General features: G+C 32.3%; 1 protein-coding gene across 3 annotated transcripts in view; it reads right to left on the bottom strand.

Annotated features, from left to right (window-relative positions):
• Rip11 (Rab11 interacting protein) overlaps nucleotides 1–21,039 on the bottom strand; it is a 71,976-nt gene that overhangs the window by 38,985 nt on the left and 11,952 nt on the right. For all 3 annotated transcript variants that reach the window (XM_076475557.1, XM_076475559.1, XM_076475558.1), the window contains exons 2-5: nucleotides 8,805–8,843; nucleotides 5,053–5,155; nucleotides 3,209–3,340; nucleotides 2,107–2,273 (exon numbers count right to left, since the gene is read on the bottom strand). In XM_076475557.1, the coding sequence (XP_076331672.1) occupies nucleotides 2,107–2,273; nucleotides 3,209–3,340; nucleotides 5,053–5,155; nucleotides 8,805–8,843 (441 nt within the window). The remainder of the gene's footprint in view (nucleotides 1–2,106; nucleotides 2,274–3,208; nucleotides 3,341–5,052; nucleotides 5,156–8,804; nucleotides 8,844–21,039) is intronic.

Here is a 21,039-nt window from a genome sequence, read left to right on the forward strand (position 1 = left end):
TTTATGCCTAGACTTAATTTAGCTGATCTATATAGTATCAGATGTTTATTTCACATAGAGATAGATACACAAGTTTTGTAGTGAGTGACGTATCGATCAGTTATTTCAGTGATGATTGTATGATACTTGTTCACCCATAAATATATACTGAACCTTCATTTAGGCAATCCCTGGTTTTGTTGGTATCTGCAGAGGATTGCAGACCTGTAATGTTCCAGTTAAAAAGACTAAGTCATGGAATGCATTGTCTTTACACTGCAAATTATTATGTTGTTTAGTTTCGTTTTTAAGAATTGATGGTTCTCCTTAATGTTGGTGAAACCTGTCAGGTATAGTAGAGCCTTGATAATGGTGGCTGAAGTACATCCTATGATAGATGTTAGATGGATATTTTGTATTATTTAAATTTATCTAGCTATGTATCGGATAAGGTTCTGGAAGCTCTATTTCCTTTTACAACTTTCATTATACTGATGCCTTTGATAGCTTTGGTTATCATTGTATTAACGTTGAGTTTTTCAGCAGAGGTCACCCTCTGGTACTTTAGTGTTTCTTACAGAGGAGTAACAGTGTCTGAGAAGGATGGTTTGTCCTCATCAGCATGTCAGTTATTGATTGTGCATAACAAAACAGTAGCTTTGGCATGACAGATGACCATTCCTGTAATCCTGTGACATAGCACCCTTACTCACCCTACTGATGAATGTTTGTGTCTTATTCTTATTTTCAGCTTTACTAGAGTTTCTATTGTACAAGAGCATGTTGTCAGCAAAGAGTATTGCATACCATCTAGTTGAACAGTCCAGGTGGGCTAGATTCATGTTGTAAATATTGAAGAGGACTGCAAAAGTGGTGACCCTCGAGCCAGACTGATATTGAAGATGTTCTTGTATGACTGCCAGTTTCCATAAGGCTCCTTCTGGTAATTATCACAGCTGTGACTACATATTACATTGATGCCTATTCTTAGAGTTGTCAGCAAGAATTGGTAGAAGGACTTTACTACTAAGTTATTCTTAAGAGTAACAAAGCCTTTTCATGCATCAACTGTAAGCTTAGATGCACAGAGCCAGGTTTTTCCTCCATAATGATAACCACCTAATGATGAGAGTAACTGTGGTTCAATCTGTGAGGTAAATTTTTATATATTTCTTTGGGGTCTTGCCAATAATATTTTACAGGGCATTGTTTTATATGTTCTAAAGGGGTGAACTCAGTAGGTGATGCAGTTTGTAACCTAAATCAGAGTAGTTGTCTAAAGTTAATCTTAAATGGATAGTATACCATAAAGACAACTTCCCATTTAAACTGATAATCCAACACTATCTTCAAAAAACTGGTCTCTGTAATGTTCTTAAAATTGGAGATTCTTACCCCTTCCAGACTTGGATATCCATTTTGAGATGTATTTATGACTGACTTTGAATGTTTCATCTAAGTTAAAGATAGCTCCCATATCTGCACACAGTTATAGTTTTGATAGGAACTGTTTTAGTTTGAGTTTTTCTTTTGCTTAAATATGGTCACCCTGATTAATGTAGTTTTACCATTCACTTCATTATAGCAGACTAACATTGCTATGCATTTGGTTCCTGTGCCAGCCACAAGTTTATGTAAGCAGTAAAATAAAGTGCCTTTAATATTTAGAGTATGTGAAACATAGATTAAGTATCATTGAATAAAATAATTATCTCCAGACTTGGAAAAAGTTCAAGAACTAATACGAAAGACAAACTTTCATCAGATGATAATTCCATCCTTCAATTTATCTAGACCAGTATGAGCTGGTGCTGTTAACAATCTCCTGAGGCATGACCATTTTCACTTGCTTTAAAACCAATCATATCTCGGAGTAAAGAGTGAAAATGGATGATGCTTTTGTATTATGAAATTTTAGCAAGACAGAGACACTTTTACTGAGCAATATTGTTTATTTTAGAAGTGAACTAATTAGAAGAATCTTACAAGTCTGCTTATTTATCATTTTACTTCTTAATGTATATGAGAACTTGGTAATGGTCATGTTAAAATGCAGCTAAATTATCATCATATTATTATCCCATTTGTTTAATCTTAAGTATGATGCACTTATTTATTATGACTTACCCACAGCACTGGCCATTCTCTTTAAGGAATTAGCTTTACTTTTCTTTGTCGTGCTCAGATCCATTAAACTCCCTGTAAAGGTAGTACTATGAACTACAAATGCAAACTGGATTTCAAGTTCTCCTCGATACTTCTCTTTCTTAGACTTTCCTTGAAGCTTAAACCACCTGTTAAAAAAAGAAAATTATTTACACTGAAAAAGTGTTTAAAACACTAGAGTGTTAAGGTATGACACCCAAAATACACAAAATAGCATGCTTCAAACAACAACAAAAAAGTGGTTACCAACTGATCATGATAATTGATTTAAACTTATTTTCTGTTAGATATTCTTGTCATATAACAGATTCTTCAACATCCCAGTTCACTGTTAAAACCTACATATATTAATGTTGTAATTTAGGTTTTAACTAGAAAGGCACACAATGTTAAAACAAAGTTGCAAAAATAGGCCAAAAATATTCTAAATTGGTGTCATAAAAATCCTCAGGCTTTGCAAAGTACTGAGAACAAGAATTACATACAAATATGAATGAGCCAATCAATAAGCTACATAAGCTTGCAGTGAAACATCAAGAAGGTAGAAAGTTGTTTTCTAACTGGTAGAATGAATTAGTCAGTGTTCTTATGTTTTTTTAACTTGTGCAAGGTTTCACACAGTGATTTTGTAGATTCATGTTGATTTTCACATTAATGTAGTGTGGGTGGCATGGCCATAAATGTAAGCCTACTACCACCTACAACCAAGATTAAAGAAAAATATAGACTAAATTGTTACTTTCACATAAACTGGGCAATGAATTATTTTTCTTTATCAGATAATTTACAACAACCCATCAATGAAAAGATAATTCTATAATAATGTCTTAATATCTAATTAATAAAACTTATAACAAGCAAAAAACACCTTTAACAGCAATTCTAAATGTTTAGGTAAACATGAGAACAATTGTAATAAGTAATTGTTAGAGAATTTTCTGTCTTCTTGGTATCATATTCTCCAGTACTTCAGTAGTCATATATGCTGTTTTCTTCTTTTCAATGTTAAGACAAAAAAAAAAAGAGCATTAAACCTTTTATTTTCACTGTTAATTGTTCTTACCTGCTTTGGGAAACTTCACGAATGTCATAGTCAGCTAAAGGTATAAATACTTGTCCCAAGAATTCATCCAGCCCAAGAAAATTACGGTGAAAAACAGTAAGATGGACACTGCTATTTTTTTCTGTGAATGTTCTGTTTTAAACAAAGAAAATTCTTGTTACTGTTCAGATGACCTGAATTTTAATTTCATTAATATTTTACTTAATACAAGTTAGGATAATGATTTTTAATAAAATAAATATATCCCAATTAAAAATACAGAAACATATTTCCCAAAAGTAAACTTTTAAAGGTTTGATAGATACTCATTAAATGATCAGATATTACCTCTGCTTTCATTATTTGTACAAGCAAGACACAAAATACAACTACAGGAAACTAAGTTTTCTTACCTACTATTGAACCAGGGTTATCTGTGAAAAACAAATAGAACCTTTGGAATATAGTTCTTAATGTTCTGAAAGTATGACTGATTCTCAATTAGTATAACCTTATGTGCAAAACTTGTCATTTTCATCTTGTATTACAAGTATAAAACAGCTTACAACAAGCCAAGTTAAAAATACACATTTCATCACCAAAATTATAGATTAAATTTAAGAAAAGATATATTTTTCTTAAAATAATAATTTTTACAAACAAATCTTAAAACAGAAAAAGCTTAACTTATAGATATGTAAATTGAATAAATAATTATTTGAAACAATAAAACTGTACTACAAATTAAATTATTTTATTCTTAAACTAATAATATAAACTATTTTTGTATTATAAGGCAACATACAATTAACCAATGTTATATCTTGTCTGGTTGCAAGAACTAAGCAAACTGCATGAAACTTTGTACAAATTTACTAAACAGTATCTAATTTTGGCTTTAATAAATTTGTATTATTTAATTTTGTTTCATATTTTAGGATATGAAATATCCAAAATTTTACTGTAAGAGGTAGTCAACATATTCGATCCAGTTTATACTTTCAAGTTCAAACAGTCCTACAAAGTAACTCACTGAAAATGTTTTGTTTTTTTACTTAAAGAAAACTGTAAAAAACATCATTTTAATTACCTGTAATTTCTGCTGATATGTGGGTTGTATTTAAATATATTTTAAAACCAATGGAGATACCTGATTAAACTTAATGAAAGCTTGATAAAAATCACCCTGTTCTCAAATTTAATTGCTTAAACTCTTAGATACTATATGACTCTTTAAGACTATAAAGGGAACTGATAGTGTTAATGCACATCATTTTTTTTTTTTATATACACAAGAGTGACAATAATAGGACTAGAGGACATCTTCAGCTGAGAATTTAATTTTTCTAAAAGGGAGGTTGGCATTTGGAATGGATTACCTTTGGTTATTGTGGAGGTAGTAAATATATGCTTAATGAATAATAAGGGCTGGCTTTAAGATTTTTTTTTATAGTTTTAATTTAGTTTCAAGGATGGAACACCTTCAAATGGACCATTAAGCCCCTTGTCTCTAAACATTATGTTATGTTCTTACTGGATGATTATGACATAGTTAGATTAATTCACAAAAGAGGGATTCAATTTAATAATCTAAGAATTAATAAGAAAGAGCTATTCATGCAAAAATGTAAAGTTTCACCAGTATTCATTTTTTTTAATCATTTAAGGAACCATAATAGTTTCATAAATATGAAATTCAGAATACTGGCCCAGAATTTGAATCACTAAAATCCCAAATTTCCAAGATTTAGATAAAGTTTATATCAAGCAAGAAAACTCTGGGACATTCAATTTATAACATTTCCAAAAATTAAAACTAAAATACATGAAAGAATCACATTTAGAGGTACAAAGGTGAGGCTTACAGGTCACATTCTTCATGCCATTCTGGATTCTTAACTTTCTCCTGCACACTTGTTTGAAATTTTTCTTTACCCAACTGAATGGTAACATATGCATCATTTGTTCCTGTTGAAAAGTTAAAAATAATGACTTTCATTTTTAGACTACATAAATGTAAAACCACTAACAGGAAAAAATAACTGCATACATTTTTTATGATGAGAAACCCACTTGAAGTAAAAATGTATCTCAGAACGGCTGGTATGGGTACTAACACTTTTACAAATAAAGCAGAGAACAACGTTTCAACCTTCCTGAGTCATCTTCAGGTTAAAAGCATTAACACCCATACCAGCCATTCTGAGATACATAAATTACATACAATGTTTACTAAAATTTGTAGGGCAATAGTATTAGCTGAGATTAATAATCTTGTGGGATATTTAGCAAAATAAACAAGGGAAATGAAACCTCACAAATCATAAGTTACATATGAACAGTAGTTAAGCTTCTGTAGCACTAAGAATGCCACTGTAGCTTTTAAAAAGTACTGGCAACAGTATTCTTCTTTCAATGTTAGGTACTTATGTACATTATCAGTTTTTATTATAAAAATATTAAATTCAACTGTGATTATAACATTTTTATGCGTTTGGTAACTGTGGTAAAAAGTTATAGCTCATCTACCTGTAAAGGATATTTTTTTGAATTACTTAATAAATAGTACCCATAATAATCCTGTTAATTATGCTCTACTTTAAAATATACCAATTGGACTTGCTGATAAAAATAAAGAAACATTACACATTTGTAAACTCTTGCTACACAAATTTCATTTTTTTGCCATTCTGTATCACAGTATGCACCTTAAAGCATCTGAAATTAATTTCTTGCTTAATCTAGCCTAACTCTTTGCAGTCAAGCTAATCAAATGGATGACACATGTAATTTGTGAAAAGCAAGAAATGGCTTAAGCTTTAGAGCAGTTATGACCCTTTTTTCTAAATGCACTGAAAATGAAAACTAGGCTTTCTCTATATTAGACTATACTGTATTTTTTTCAGCTTTGTATTAACTTTAAGGTCACATATGCTTATCAAGGCCAGAACTTTAGTATAATTTAAAATTACATAATTTAGACACTTCACATCAATGTTTGAGATAACAATATTTATCAAAAAGAGAAGTGGAAAAAAAAGGACTTTATATCAAATATTTTAAACCTGTATTCAAAAATTATACTAATAATGAACTAATTTCAGGTCAGAATTATTAAATACTGAGAACTACTGGTGCATTTGATGTTTGACATAACTCCTTAATATTTTGACTTTTGAACAGTAGTATAGATGTATGTTATTAAAAGCTATAATATAACAAGTATAGCAGAGTTTATTGTTTCACAGCCATTTTAATGTACTGCTATTGTATTACATATCAAGGTTCAAAATATCCAGACAAATCAGAATGTAGACTATGAACCCACTTTAAATTTATGAATAACCTGTAAAAACATGCTTAATATAATCTCACAATGATAAATTTGTACAGCTTTAACCTTTCTTAAGTTACCAATTAGAATTTTCAAACTTGCACAAAATAGCTGCATTATTTATAATCTCCAGTCTCCCTTGTAAAAACTGAATAACCAGTGCACAAGCTAATGTTTACAGCTATACATATGAATCAACAAGTATCATATGAATGTTTAAACAAAAACTTAAAACCAGATTATGTCTCTGCATTTAAATAAATAAAACTACACAAAAATGCATACTTAGTCATCTTTTTATCAACTGTACAATTTTCAAAGTATAATAAAATCAATAGTCAAAGTTGCAAACATTTTTAACATTAAATACACTAGAATATACAAATTCTACCATTAGTGTATGCTAGTAGGAATATAAAAAAAAAGAATAAAAAGGCATTAAGGTACAATAAAATTTATTGAGATTTACAAGAAACTTAAGTTACTATAAAGAGAAATTATGTATTTAAACAAAAACCTTTGTTCTTGTTTACTTAAGTTATTACAAAAAGAAATACATAATTGTAAAAGAAATGGATGAAAAGAACATATCTTGTTTAATAAACTCAATATAATAAAATGAGGCATTACAATTGAAAGATCTGAAAAGAACGGATTCTTGTTTAACTAACTGGATATATATATATATATATACGTTTGTTATAACTTTAAAAAAAAAAGATGAAACAAACATAAATCAGACAAAAAATGCTGCATTAATTAATTGAAAAGATCCCAAGGTACAAGCTATAATGTGGGATTATAAAATGTACCCTAGATTTTGGACGTGACTGAAGAAGTAGGACCCACATTGCAGTGGAGATATACCATCTATCAGTCTCAACTTCCATTCACTTACCAAAGAAAGAGCTGAGCAGAAGTTCTGCTTTTTATTAATTAAAATACATAAATTTTAATCAGTTACTACAAAACTGATTAACTTACAGTGATAATGAGGTGAGTACTTGAACTATACACAAAAATAACTTTTTTTCCCCAAAAAAACAGAACTTACAAGTCCATAAACAGTTCTTATGAAACTCCATAATTAAGCACATATTTGTAACCTTGTAACTGTATTAATAAAATATAAATCTCATAATAAAAAGCTAAATTTATTTTCTAACTCTTCTTAATTGCAAGTTAGTAATAGCTTATTTCTGTTTGAAACTACTCCTCAAAGTTTTACTCTTTTTTTTCATTTAGTTCTTTATCTTTTTATACAACTACACTTACAAGCTTCTCTGACAAGTAGTCATCTGACTAAATATAGAAAAAATGTTGATTACAAAAAATTTACCCTTAGTAACATTACAAAATTTTGCCCCTTAAAAAACAAACATCCAACTTTTGCTATCCAGTATAAAAAACTCCTTGGGAATTATATTAACTGACTGACTCAGTAACCAGTTCGCAGCATTTATCTACCACAAATAATTATATTTGTATTATATATACATTATTATAATTTTGTAACAAATCCATTTTAATTATAACTGGATTATCTTCCTAAATAGGTTATATCATACCTTCTAGTTGTTTCTCCATTAACTCTAAAATGACACTTTTACAAAACATTCTGAACAAAACAATTATTATCTTTTGAAATTTTCATTAAGAGTAACATAATTTCCTGAAAAACTGAATTACGTCTACCAAGAAATTTGAGAATTGGTCATCCTTTCTCAGGAAAATAAAAAAATTCCTCCATGAATTTAAACAAATAAGATATTATCCACATATACAATTACAAATGACTTTTTTTTTTTCCTAGGAAAGGTACGGGGAAAAACTTGTAGTTAACCTGATTTTTATTACATTATTTTCAGACATGGTTAGAACTAAAAATACTTAAGTCTTTCTTCTGAATTCATAGATAATTTACAAAAATACATACAATTACACAGTCATCTGCATAAACAGAACATTATACTAATAAAAAGTATATAACTATATTATACTGAGCTGATCTAATTACATTAGATCTAATAACAAAAATAGTTATTCCAACCCAAGATGTACATTAAGGCATTATCCATAACATTTAATCAAAGTAGGCTACCTTTTAAAATTAGAACAATATAATTTAATATACCAATAAAACTCAACAGTTATAATACTTCAATTCATTACTTACATTGAATTTGATCAAACAACTTTTTAAACATAATGATGGCTATTCTGAAGAATGAATCATTAAGATTCTTTACATAAATAATCATAAATATAATAATTAAAACTTACCTTCTTTTCCTTTGCTTATCAAGTTTCTAGCTTTTTGCACTGGTGAATACAAAAACAAGGAATGAAATTAGAAGACACTAGTGCTAAGAAGGCAAAAAAAAAACAGCAATACACATCTTTTCCAATTTTTATATTTACTTATTCTCAAGTATAAATCAAATAAACTGAAAAAACAGCTCTGCTATCTTTTAAACAGCATAAAGCTATATTAGTCAAGGTTTCTGCTTTGTCATTATTTAAGTAAATTAAAAAGAAAGATTTAATCTGCTATAGATAACAATATTTGATTTTTCCTTGTTGTTTTAACCTTCATGCTTCAAAGTTTTCAATAATTTTATGTACATATCAAACATAAGAAGGGACCAGAACTATGAACAAAACCATGACATAAATCATATTTTTTCTAAAATGAAAAATGTACTTCTGATAGGTACTTATCTCTCCTCACATAAACAGCTATTCTCCTTTGGTGCAGTTCCTATATACAAAATGTTTTTTTTTTATATGGTGCAAGTTTTGAGCCTACATTCAATGTGGTTCTACAGAATCTTGCATGTAAATCATCATGTGAGAAACCTCTACCAGTAGGAGTGTGGCACATCTTCCTTACACATGACTCCCTCTTTTTGATTCTACAGAACTATCATTGAGTTTTAGCAGAAACTGAAAACACCAATTTTACAATGGGGAAGAAGGATGGGAAGTGTGAAAGGAGATAAGTACCTTTTGGAAATATATTTTCAGTACAGAAATATTATAGCTTTTAATACAGTTCATTACCTTTTCTCACATAAATAGCAAGAATCTCACACTGAATAGGTGGAGGGACTAGTGCAATGGAAAGAAAAATGCATTTTTCAAAAGCATCTGAAGAACACCCTAAAAGAGGAGATTCTCACAGAAGAGGATCAAACATGTAAGACTGCACCACTTTGCCAAATGTGGGAAGAGGTTACACAGACATGGGCATAAAATGGGAGTATATCCAGCAGGGAGAACAATGGTTGGACAGGTGTCTGAATCACCTGATTCTGAATCTCAATCCCTTACATGACCAACATGTATAGTAGATAGGGCATGATGGACCATATACAGCAAGTATACTGCATCCAAATCCCAATCATCAGAAACCAAAATGCATGTGGGGGTAGGATGAGGACCGTACCATCAGTAAGTCAATTACAAACTAAAATTCAGCCACTGGGAACCAACATCAACATGGGGATAGGAAAGAAGATTATACTGTCTTCATCTCAAGTCCAGAAGACTGAAGGGATATATCATACCCATTAATTTATGAACATGATCTTGGAATCCAACATCTTGATATTTGGAATAAAGATGTCCCTGTATTGTAAAATAGCCCACTCAAAAACAAACTGACAGGAACATTCTCAGCACAGTAACATCCTCAGTATATTAAAATCTTTGAGCAATAGTGTAAAAGGAAAAATGGCAGTAATCTGCAAGTTTTTTCCCTGTGACCCCACACATGAACAAGTCCAAATGAGTAATGGAACAGAGACACCCGTAATATGCATGTGAGGACTTATGTTGATTTGGAATATGCATATATACATTCATGACGTCTACCTTTATCATTCAGACCTGGAGAAACAGCCCATCTGACGATGAGAAGAGACTCCATGGTAAATCAGAGCAGAACTAAAAATCAATTACTGCATGACACATTAATCACAAGGCACTAGTCTCCAGTTTTCTTGGGTACCACAAACAGCTTGGAATAAAAACCTGGAGAAGGATGAGTTACAGATTCAGTGGCTTTCTAGGAGAAAAGATTTTGTACCACCTCAAGCAGACATTGACTGGTGGTATGTCCCAAAGTAAAGGATAGAATATAGGTAGCAGATATAACGGAGGAGGGTAAAGACGTTAACTACAGCTCCCTCAAATAAACTCAAATATGCCAAAGATTTGTGACGAAATATTAGTGTAGAGCAGCCACATCAGAAAAGCAAACCTGCACCGAGGAGGATGGCAAAAAGTAACAGGAGATTGTCTAGGTTCTGTATGAAATAAACTATTAACCAAAGATGAAAGGACTGATTGTTGTCTTGCTGATTTCACATGAGATTTCAAAGTCTTGGAAATATTTCCAAAAACAGACTACTGAAGAAAATGGCATATATAAAAGTGCTGAAGATTAGTAGGTTGTAAACAAATTTGAGACAATACAGCATCTCTCCTCAGATGATGCAAACAACATAGAAACCACATGTGTAAGTGTTTTGATGAATGCTTAAAAACAAAACAAAAGACTAGTGGACAAGTACCAAAGGATAGGGTAACACAAATACAGAAAAACTGGGTATGGAATAAATGAACAAATAAATAAATTGTTGAAAACAATTCACTGTTGAGAATCAAGAAACAGAAATTCAGCCTGGTGGTAGGCTAAAGCAAGTTCATTCAAAGCCTGAAGGGGATGAGGCATGCTATAGCACCCTCAGAAATCTAAGTTACAAAATGCTCAGAGTGCACTTGGGGAAGATGGAAACACAAAATACTGAAAGAAGGGGGTATCATATAACAAGGAATGAAGGGGATTTTATGAAATCAAAGAAATCAATAAAACAAAACACACTTGGGAAATCACATTGATTAGCCTTGTTGGTCATGTAGTGGGAAATAAGAAGACATGGCAAAATCACATGTAAGAAAAAGGCTATCAAATACATTGTCATCCCAAATAGATTCAGCATGTTCAGGAGGAATATGGACAATATCAGGAGAAGAAAACTGACTTGTTAAACAATCAATCTCATGGTGGTGAAGAGCTGATGATTCCTTAGTTAAATTCTGCACACATGCAGCCTGTGTAAATGTGCTAGTAGAAGGTATTACCTTATTATTATAAAATAAAAAAAATAAATAACTTAAGAGAAAAACATTAGCTTTCAATTTGCAATGTTTTGTTAAATGAATAGAACAATTCTCAATTCCACTTTAAAAAAACAATACAAAATTGTTTAAATAAATTTTCAAAAATTGCATTAAATTAAAAAAAAAACAAAAAACAATTGACAAGCACAATGAAAATCTTGACACAAGCACTGTCAAACAAGAAGTGATAGTTCAGTAGAATTGAATATAGAGTCACATGAATCAGGAGAGTGTGTTGCATGGAGATTTACATACAAGACAGTTTAACCATGTTGATTGTGGGATGCATGGAAGCTCAAGGCTTGTGGCATGCAAATTATATTTTTCACACAGAGAATAGCACTGAACAAGAATAGCCACATATATAAAAAAAAGGTAATGTACTATACTGAAATCTCTAGTAAGAAAAAAATGATGCCATGCAGGCTTAGCAATAAAATACATGTATGTAAAGCTTCTATTAGAACCCGATGATGACAAATTCACAAAAATTAACAGCAAGATTCACTTTTTATTCTTTCTCTAGTGACTTCCTATTATATTTCTTTGCACTTAAATAAACCACATATTAGTGACATGATTAATAAATCAAGTACTTGTAGATACATTCCCTTATATCTTATAGCTGTAATAAATAACCAGTAATACTTTCATGTTCTGTTAAGTCAACTTTTAGAACTGTTTCTGAAATCATTCATGTTTCTGTTTATTTATCAAACTAATTATTCTGACTAGTCATTTTTCTGGTTATTTAATATATCTATATAACTATATATATATATATATTTTAAAAGTATTTCCTTAAGAAAGTCAATTTGGCCTTTTTGCTTGTTTTGTTTATTTAGAATTTTTGCACAAAGCTACACAAGGGCTATCTATGTTAGCCACCCCTAATATAGAAGTGCAAGACTACAAAGAAGACAGCTAGTCATCATCACCCACCACCAACTCTTAAGCTACTCTTTTACCAACAAATAATGACCCCATAGCTGAAAGGGCAAACATGTTTCATGTGATGAGGATGGGTGCTTTTTGCATTAAGTGTCCAAGAATACTATATAGAAATTTATATTTAGCTTTTAGCATAATTAAATGGCAGCAGTCTATCTGGCTAGCAAATCGTTGGTACGAAGCCCATTCAATATGATTTTCCACTTCAGAACATTTCTAAACATGAAAGTTTAACAAATTGAATTCATGACAAATGTATTGTTTAGTCTAGAGCCAAGAGTGTACCATTCAATGATGACAAGAAAACCCACTTGTAGAGAAAAATATATATGTAAAAACAGCTGGTTTGAGTTAAGAAATTTTTTTACGTAGAGGAGCGAACAACATTTCAACCTTCTTCGGTCATCGTCAGGTTCACAAAGAAAGAAAGAGGTAACTGACCGATAGCTGACCACATGTTTGAAGGCGATTGTGTAACTAAGTGTAAGAATGTAGAGGGCATGCTTACATGTTTGATTACATTTATTAATATAGGTATAAAGGTGTTCCTTTGTATTGGTTGATGTTCGGCTTGAGTTGTTGTATAAGTAAGGCTTCTTTAATTTTGCATTTGTTTATGTTTGTTTCTTTATTTAGTATTTGAGTGTTTTCTATGGTTACATTGTGTTTATTTGATTTTCAGTGTTCGAAAATATTTTTATAACCCAAGTTGAAACACAAGCAATTAACACAGCATTACATCTGCCACTATACTGGTGCGGATACACTGCTGGCCAAAATCTTAAGGCCAATGAACATGAAGAAAAAATATACATTTTGCATTGTTAGACTCAACCACTTATTTGAGTAGAGCTTCGAAAGATGAAAATAACAAAAGGGAAAAATAAAAATAAACTTTTTAACATTTAATAGGGAAAATGTGAAGACGATGAAATCAGCTGAAATACTAACTGCTCAAAAGTTTAAGACCATACTGAAACAAAGCGTTAATCAGTAAACACGTTACAAAATTTTGTCATTTGTATTCAAGCATTAGCACTGTCAGCATCTCCAACTTACATCTCCTGCATTTGAACATGGCAGAATTGTCAAGCTGCAAAAGCATGGTCTCTCTCAACATGCTATCGCTGGTGAGATTGGACATAGTAAAACTGCATTTGCAAATTTCTTAAAAAACCCTGAGGGATACAAAACAAGAATTTCAAGTGGTCGCCCCAAGAACTTTTCGCCGGCATTGAGCAGAAGGATTTGACAGGTTGTCTGGCAAGACACCAGCCAATCTTTGAACCAAATTAAGGCTCTTATGGACACAGAATGCAGCTCAAGAACAATAAGACATCTACAAGAGAAAGGCTTTAAAAACTGTAAACATCTTCAAAGGCCACGCCTCCTTCCACGCCATGAAACAGCTCGGTTAAACTGTGCTGAGAAACATCAAACATGTGACGTAGAAAAGTGGATGAAGGTTTTGTTCTCTAATGAGAAAACATTTAACCTGGATGATCCAGGTGGCTTCCAATGTTACTGGCACAATAAGAATATCCCATCAGAGACATTTTCTACATGAAAGAGTGGAAAAGGTTCCATCATGATCAGAGGTGCTTTTTTCTTCCATGGAACAATTGAGCTTCAGGTTATAAAGGTGCATCAAACAGCAGGTGGCTACATTGGCATGTTGGAGAGAGCATCCTTATTGACTGAAGGTCCCTCACTTGTGTGGAAATGACTGGATCTTTCAGCAGGGCAATGCTGCAATCCACAATGCCCCCTAGGACAAAGGACTTTTTCATGGTGAAATAATGTGATTCTTTTGGATACATACAGCATGTTTGCCCAAACTGAACTCCATTGAAAATGTTTGGGGGTAGATAGCAAGGGAAATATATAGAAATAAATGTCAATTCCAAACAGTGCATGATCTTCGTGAAGCCAACTTCACCACTTGGAATAACATTCCAGCCAGCTTTCTGCAAACGCTTATGAAGTTATTCGCAATGACAGCCGTGCATCTCACTACTCTTGTTGGGCATTTCTTACACTGTTTAGGACTTCTTTTTGGTATGGTCTTAAACTTTTGACCAGCTAGTATTTTGGCTAATTTCATAGTGTTCACATTTTCCCTATTAAATGCTAAAAAAGTTTATTTTCCCTTTTCTAATTTTCATTTTTCAAAGCTCTACTCAAATAAGTGGTTGAGTCTAGCAACACAAAATGCATTTTTTTTCTTCATGTTCATTGGCCTTAAGATTTTGGCCAGCAATGTATGTAGACGACACGGTTATAGGATTCCTATCTACAGAACACACACTTAATTTTTTCAATCACATTAACTCTCTACATCCCAACTTTAACTTCACATGTGAACAGAAAGAAAGCAATCAAATATCATTTCTTAACCTCAAAATTACAAGAACCGATACACAATTTAAAACAGGAATCCACCAAAAAATTACCCATACTGGACTATACATCTCTGGGACTCAGCACATGAAACAAAACAAAAACTCAACATTCTAAGAAACCAAATCAACACAGCCATAAAATATGATCACCAGATAAAATTAACGATGAATTAGACAAAATAAAGCAATACTTCATCAACAAGTTTCCTCCACAAACCGTAGAAAACATTATACGCACACACCTAGACAAAAAGCAAAATCAACTAACAAAAGTAAATATATCCTACGATTTATAATCACGAAACCATATCCTGTTGCATACCATATATTTCCGACATCAGCAGAAAAATAGCCAACATTTGGTAAAAAACTAGTAACAAAATATGACATTCCATTTAATACTAAATTTATTCAAAAACCAGGCACAAAACTAAGGTCTATACTATGTAAAAACTACACTGACAAACACCACATAAACATTATTTATAAAATACACTTTGATAACTGCCACGACTTCTATATTGGAGAAACAAGTAAAAAATGGAAACCAGATTCAAAGAACAGAAAACGTTACCTTCACACGTTTTCGAATACTGCAAATCAAACACAACATAACCATAGAAAACACCCAAATACTAAATAAAGAAACAAACGCAAAATTAAAGAAGCCTTACTTATACAACAACTCAAGCCCAAAATAAACCAATACAAAGGAACACCTTTATATCTATATTAATAAATATAATCATACATCTAAGCATGCCCTCTACATTCCTACGCTCAGTTACACAATCCCCTTTCAAACAAGTGGTCAGCTATCGGTCAATTACCTCTTTTTTTCTTTGTGAACCTGACGAAGAAGGTCGAAACGTTGTTCTCTCCTCTAAATAATTTTTTTTCTCAACCCAAACAACGTACCATTCGCTTTAACAAAATTTTCACTCTAATGTCTGCAGATCACACAAAGCGTTATCAATACGATTCTTTGAAAAGAGAAAAGAAGCACAATAAAATGATTCCAGCTTTCATACTGTCGTGAACTAATATTAAACGGTGAATCCATTGTCAGTTAAAACAACATAAAAAAATTCTGAAGATGGCCCAGGAAGGTCGAAACGTCGTACTCTGCTTTATTAGTAAAAGTCTTAATACCAATACAAGCCGTTCCGAGATATAATACAAACAAAAGTGTTTGGAATTAAGTTTTTTTTTCGAATTAGGTCATTGAAGATTTGATTAAACTCGTACAGACGACGAAACATTAAAACCTTGCTATACTTTATAATGCTAAATAACTGACTCAAGAATATGCACCTTTACGTAAACAACCTCAGCGTCATCATCACTCGAGTGCCACGAGGCGAAGAGGTCATGGCTGGAGTAAATGTTTACAATTCCATCACCACTAAGTAAAACACCATATATTCTAGGAACTTTTACACAGACCAATATATTTTTCAACGCGTTCAATTGGTGTGTGTCTACAACAAGCTAGTGTAAATTATAAGCATGGCACGTACAAGGTGCTGCATAATACAAACTTACATTTAATTTCAATAGACATTGCAATCTTAAATAATTATGATTATGTTACTTAAAATGATAAGTTATGATAATTATACCACATAAAGATAAACCGTTCTACCTGACGATCTCAAGTTAATTCATCGAAACTCTCTGGTTAATATTCTTAAGCAACTTGTCGAAACGTTCTATCTGGTGATGTTAAATATACTCACCGAAACATACTAAATGATGAAAACAAGTTAATTCACCAAAACATTCCATTTGATACTACCAAATTAACTAGCTAAGCTTCCTTAACTAAGTTTACTCACAGAAACGTTGTACTCAATGATGATGGTCATGTTATGTACCAAAACATTGTATTTAATGATAATATGTTATTTACCTAAACATTGTACCCAATGATGACGTCATGTTATTTATCTAAACGTTGTATTTAATGTTATTTACCTAAACGTTGTAGCTAATGATGATGTTACTTACCAAAACGTTGCACCTAATAATGATGTTACTTACCAAAACGTTGTATCTAATGATGTTGTCATGTTATGTACCAAAACGTTGTACATTTTTCCATATTTATTCTCAGCCGTTCAAAGCAGTTTTCATTCTACACATTTCATAGATTTTGACACTAATTAAATTGTTACAAGTGGTTTTACAGTTGGCAGGTGAAAGTTCGTTGGCGTCAAATTAAGAATATACTACAGGAGGTGAAGGAAGCAACTTTGGATTGGTCAGACAATTCAGAATGATGCTAGTGTTGGGGAAGTTTGGATGCATATCCCCCCAGGAAATGTTTTTCTTTTTTCAATAGGTGCTCAAAGATTGAATTTTGTGTTATTTTACTTTAATAATTTTTCCAGAGTATAAGCGCTAACAAGCACTTCTTTCTGGTTCACGAAAATTGGCACTAGAAGCAAGCACCAGCATACACTGGCAGATTACAGTTGTAAATGATTATAGACTGTTACACTGACTCTTACAGACTACTGCAAATCTATCTATCTAACTAGAAACAATTTTTGAAGTGTAATTTAAAGTTTAAAAAGGCCCACAGTTATTGTGACTAAATGTTTGGACTGCTGCACGGTATGTTCCGGTGCACATTTACTGCCAAATGTGCTTAATTATTACGTTCATAACTTACCCACAAATGTTACCTTATCCCTTTAAAACTTTAATGGTCTCGTTCGAGCAGTTGGATCTTGTCACCTTTATATGTGCACGAACCAAGCTAACAGACCAGAGATCCGAGTCAGTAATAATAATACACTTCACTGAGGCTTTGCCCCTTCAACGGCTGTTATTTCTGGCTTCCTGCACTACCTCGGGTCGTTAATACGGTTTTGTCCGGCTGTGTTAATCAGATATCGTCATAAGTCGCCCAAGGATAAAAGTTTGCGTGTTTTTTTTTTTTTGTTTTTTTAACAGCATTACGTTTCACACCTTGAAAATGTCGAATCCGCCTCTATAATTCACTTGTATGAAAAACATCGACCAAAATGTGTTCATTAACATTTACTGTGATTTTTTTTATGTGGTCTGATGTTAAATATGCATACTATTTGATGTAGTTTTTGGGTATTGAAGATCTGATAGAAATTATAACGCGCTGTCTGCGAAAACAGTGGCTAATAGTCACTATGACATTACAGTTGCTGACATTCATGAGAACGAATGGTAATCAAGTGGGTATCAGAGTGGCTTATAGTCAGAAGAACATCAAAGTGGAATGATCATCTCTCTCTCGGTGTTTGGATATGATATGTTCATACCCTGGAGGGTCAGGTTCTCTGACCTTTTACACTCCTCCCCGTACTTATGTGGTCTTGCAGTATTGAGATTTGTAATTTTTATTTTTAGGTCAGAGTGAACTGAATATTATTCTAATCCTTTTCAGAGTAATGTCCATGTATTGTGGTACATACATGGTTGTTATTTTGCTCTATCAGCAGAATGTCAAGTTTGTTGGTGGCACCTTTTTTAAAAAAATTAATCTTTATTTTTTTATGTTTAAAATATAAAATGACTGGGGAGAGATGTTTAGGACTAACTTCATCATGTATGAGGTACCTATCTAGTTCGCATAGTAATTCATTTTTCATCAAATTTTTATCGAAGTACCTTAATGTACTATGTAGGAGTCTATCTGGTATGGTTGGTATGTTCGAATATTTGTGTATGAATTGAGATGATATAGTTCTTGGAACTCTGTATGCAGTAGTGAGGAGTGTGTTTTGGATTGTTTGTAGTTTGGTTTTAATAATTTTGTCACTTATAGTTATCCATGCTGGAGCTGCATAATCTATTACTGGTCTAATGTATGTTTTGTAGATTTTTAGTAGATGCTCCAATGTTTTTGCCAGTTAGACTCCTAGCATAGTTAGTTCTTAGCCAGACTTTATTTTTAATTTCGTTGACATGATTAATCGAAGTTAATTTTGAATCATAGGTTAGACCTAAAAATTTTGCCGATGGGGCAGTCTGGAGTAGTGTGCCATTCATATATAATTATGGCTGTTGTTTTTTGTGTTTTGTCAATTTCGTAAAGATTATGAGTTGTGTTTTTGCTGTATTTATTTTTATTCTATATTTTTGACAGTATTCACTTATTCTATTTAGTTGCAGTTGTATGTTAGTGGCTGCTATTGTGGGTGTTGCAGCACTTTTCCAGACTGCTACATTGTCTGCGAACTGTGAGGAGAATCCATGATTTGGATCCTTCAGTGACATATTGTTTACATACATGATGAAGAGTATAGGGCTAACCTAAGAGACACCAGCTTCAGGAGTAAAGTACTCAGAAAATGTACCCTCAACATTTACTCTGCACTTTCTATTTTCCAAAAAGTTAGATAACCAGCGAATAATTCCACGTGGTAGTTCTATTTCATTCATTCGGAACCTTAGACCATCGTGCCATACAGTGTCGAATGCTTTCTCAATATCAAGGAAGCAAGCGACTGTACATTCTTTTTTATTGAAGCTATCTATTATGGTTTTGGTTAATCTGATTAGGTGGTCTGTCATTTGTCTAAATTTCCTGAATCCATTTTGTTCTTTTGGTAATTTTGATGTTATCTCCAAGAATGTGGAGAGTCTATTACGGATTATTCTTTCAAGAATTTTGCCTACACAGTTGGTCAGGCTGATTGGTCGATAACTATTTGCCTTATTAGCTGGTTTTCCTTCTTTGTAGAACATTAATATATTATTTTGCTTCCAAGAAACTGGGATGTATCCTGAGGATAGAGATAGATTAAAAAGTGTTTCAGGTGGTCAAACAATTTCAGAGTGCCCTTTTTTAGAAGGATGGCTTGTATTTCACCTTCACCTGGAGATTAGTTTTTTGTGTTTTTTATTGCTTCAAGTAGTTCTTGTAGGGATATTTCTTTCGTTAGTATCGTGTTTTCATAGTTTGTGATAGGTCTTATGTTTGTCTTAGTTATGCTTATTGGGAAAATGGGTTTAAATTGTTCTTTATTGTTTAGTATATGGTTGGTGACTTTATTGAAGAAATATGTATTCATATCTTGATCAGAGTGAGTTTTAAATGTATTTTGAAGTTGAGCTTTGAAAGCTTCGGCTTTTTCTTTATTTGTGTGTGCTATTGTATTATTGTGTTCGAGTGCAGGATATTTCTTTGCGACTTTATTATCGTTGAATCTTTTAAGGTGTGTCCAGGATTTTTTCGGGTCAGTTTTATCATTACGTTTTGAGCAGAAGTTGTCTCATTTATCTTGTTTTTGTTATTTTATTTGTGTTTTGATGTGATTTCTTATATTGTTTATTTGCATTTTTGTTTCTCTGTCTCTTGTTAACATGAACTGTCTTCTTAATTATCTTCGTTTTTTGATTAGGTTGATTATTTCTGTAGTGGGTTTCCATGTGTTATTTGTTGTTTTATGGTGTTGTTTTGGTATTGTTTACTTGGCTGCTTTCTGAAGGAACTCCGTTATTGTTTGACAGTAGTTATTCATTTCAATATGGGTTTTAACTTCTTTTATAACTTTATTAGGTAAAAGGTCTAATTCCTGTTTATAATTTTGCCAATTTGCTTTACTGTAATTAAATTTTTCTTTCATGAAGGTTATATTTTTATGGGGGGCGAGATCGACGACGCAATATATTGGTAGGTGATCACTATCGACATTTTTTCCCACCTGGAATGACTGATAAGTTTGGTTTGATTTTGAATTTCATGTGAAGCTACACGAGGCCTATCTGCGCTAGGTGTCCCTAATTCTACAGTGTAAGACTAGAGGGAAGGCAACTCTCAGGCTACTCCTTTACTAACGAATAATAAAAATGACTGTCACATTATACAGCCCCTCACGGCTGAAAGGGCGAGCATGTTTGGTGTGACAGGGATTCAAACCCATAACCCTCAGATTACGAATCGTGCCTTAACCACCTGACCATACCGGGCCTTTAGTAGCTGATGGTAG

Source organism: Tachypleus tridentatus, chromosome 13 (genome assembly GCF_004210375.1).
Source record: "Tachypleus tridentatus isolate NWPU-2018 chromosome 13, ASM421037v1, whole genome shotgun sequence".
NCBI classification, from domain to species: Eukaryota; Metazoa; Arthropoda; class Merostomata; order Xiphosura; family Limulidae; genus Tachypleus; species Tachypleus tridentatus.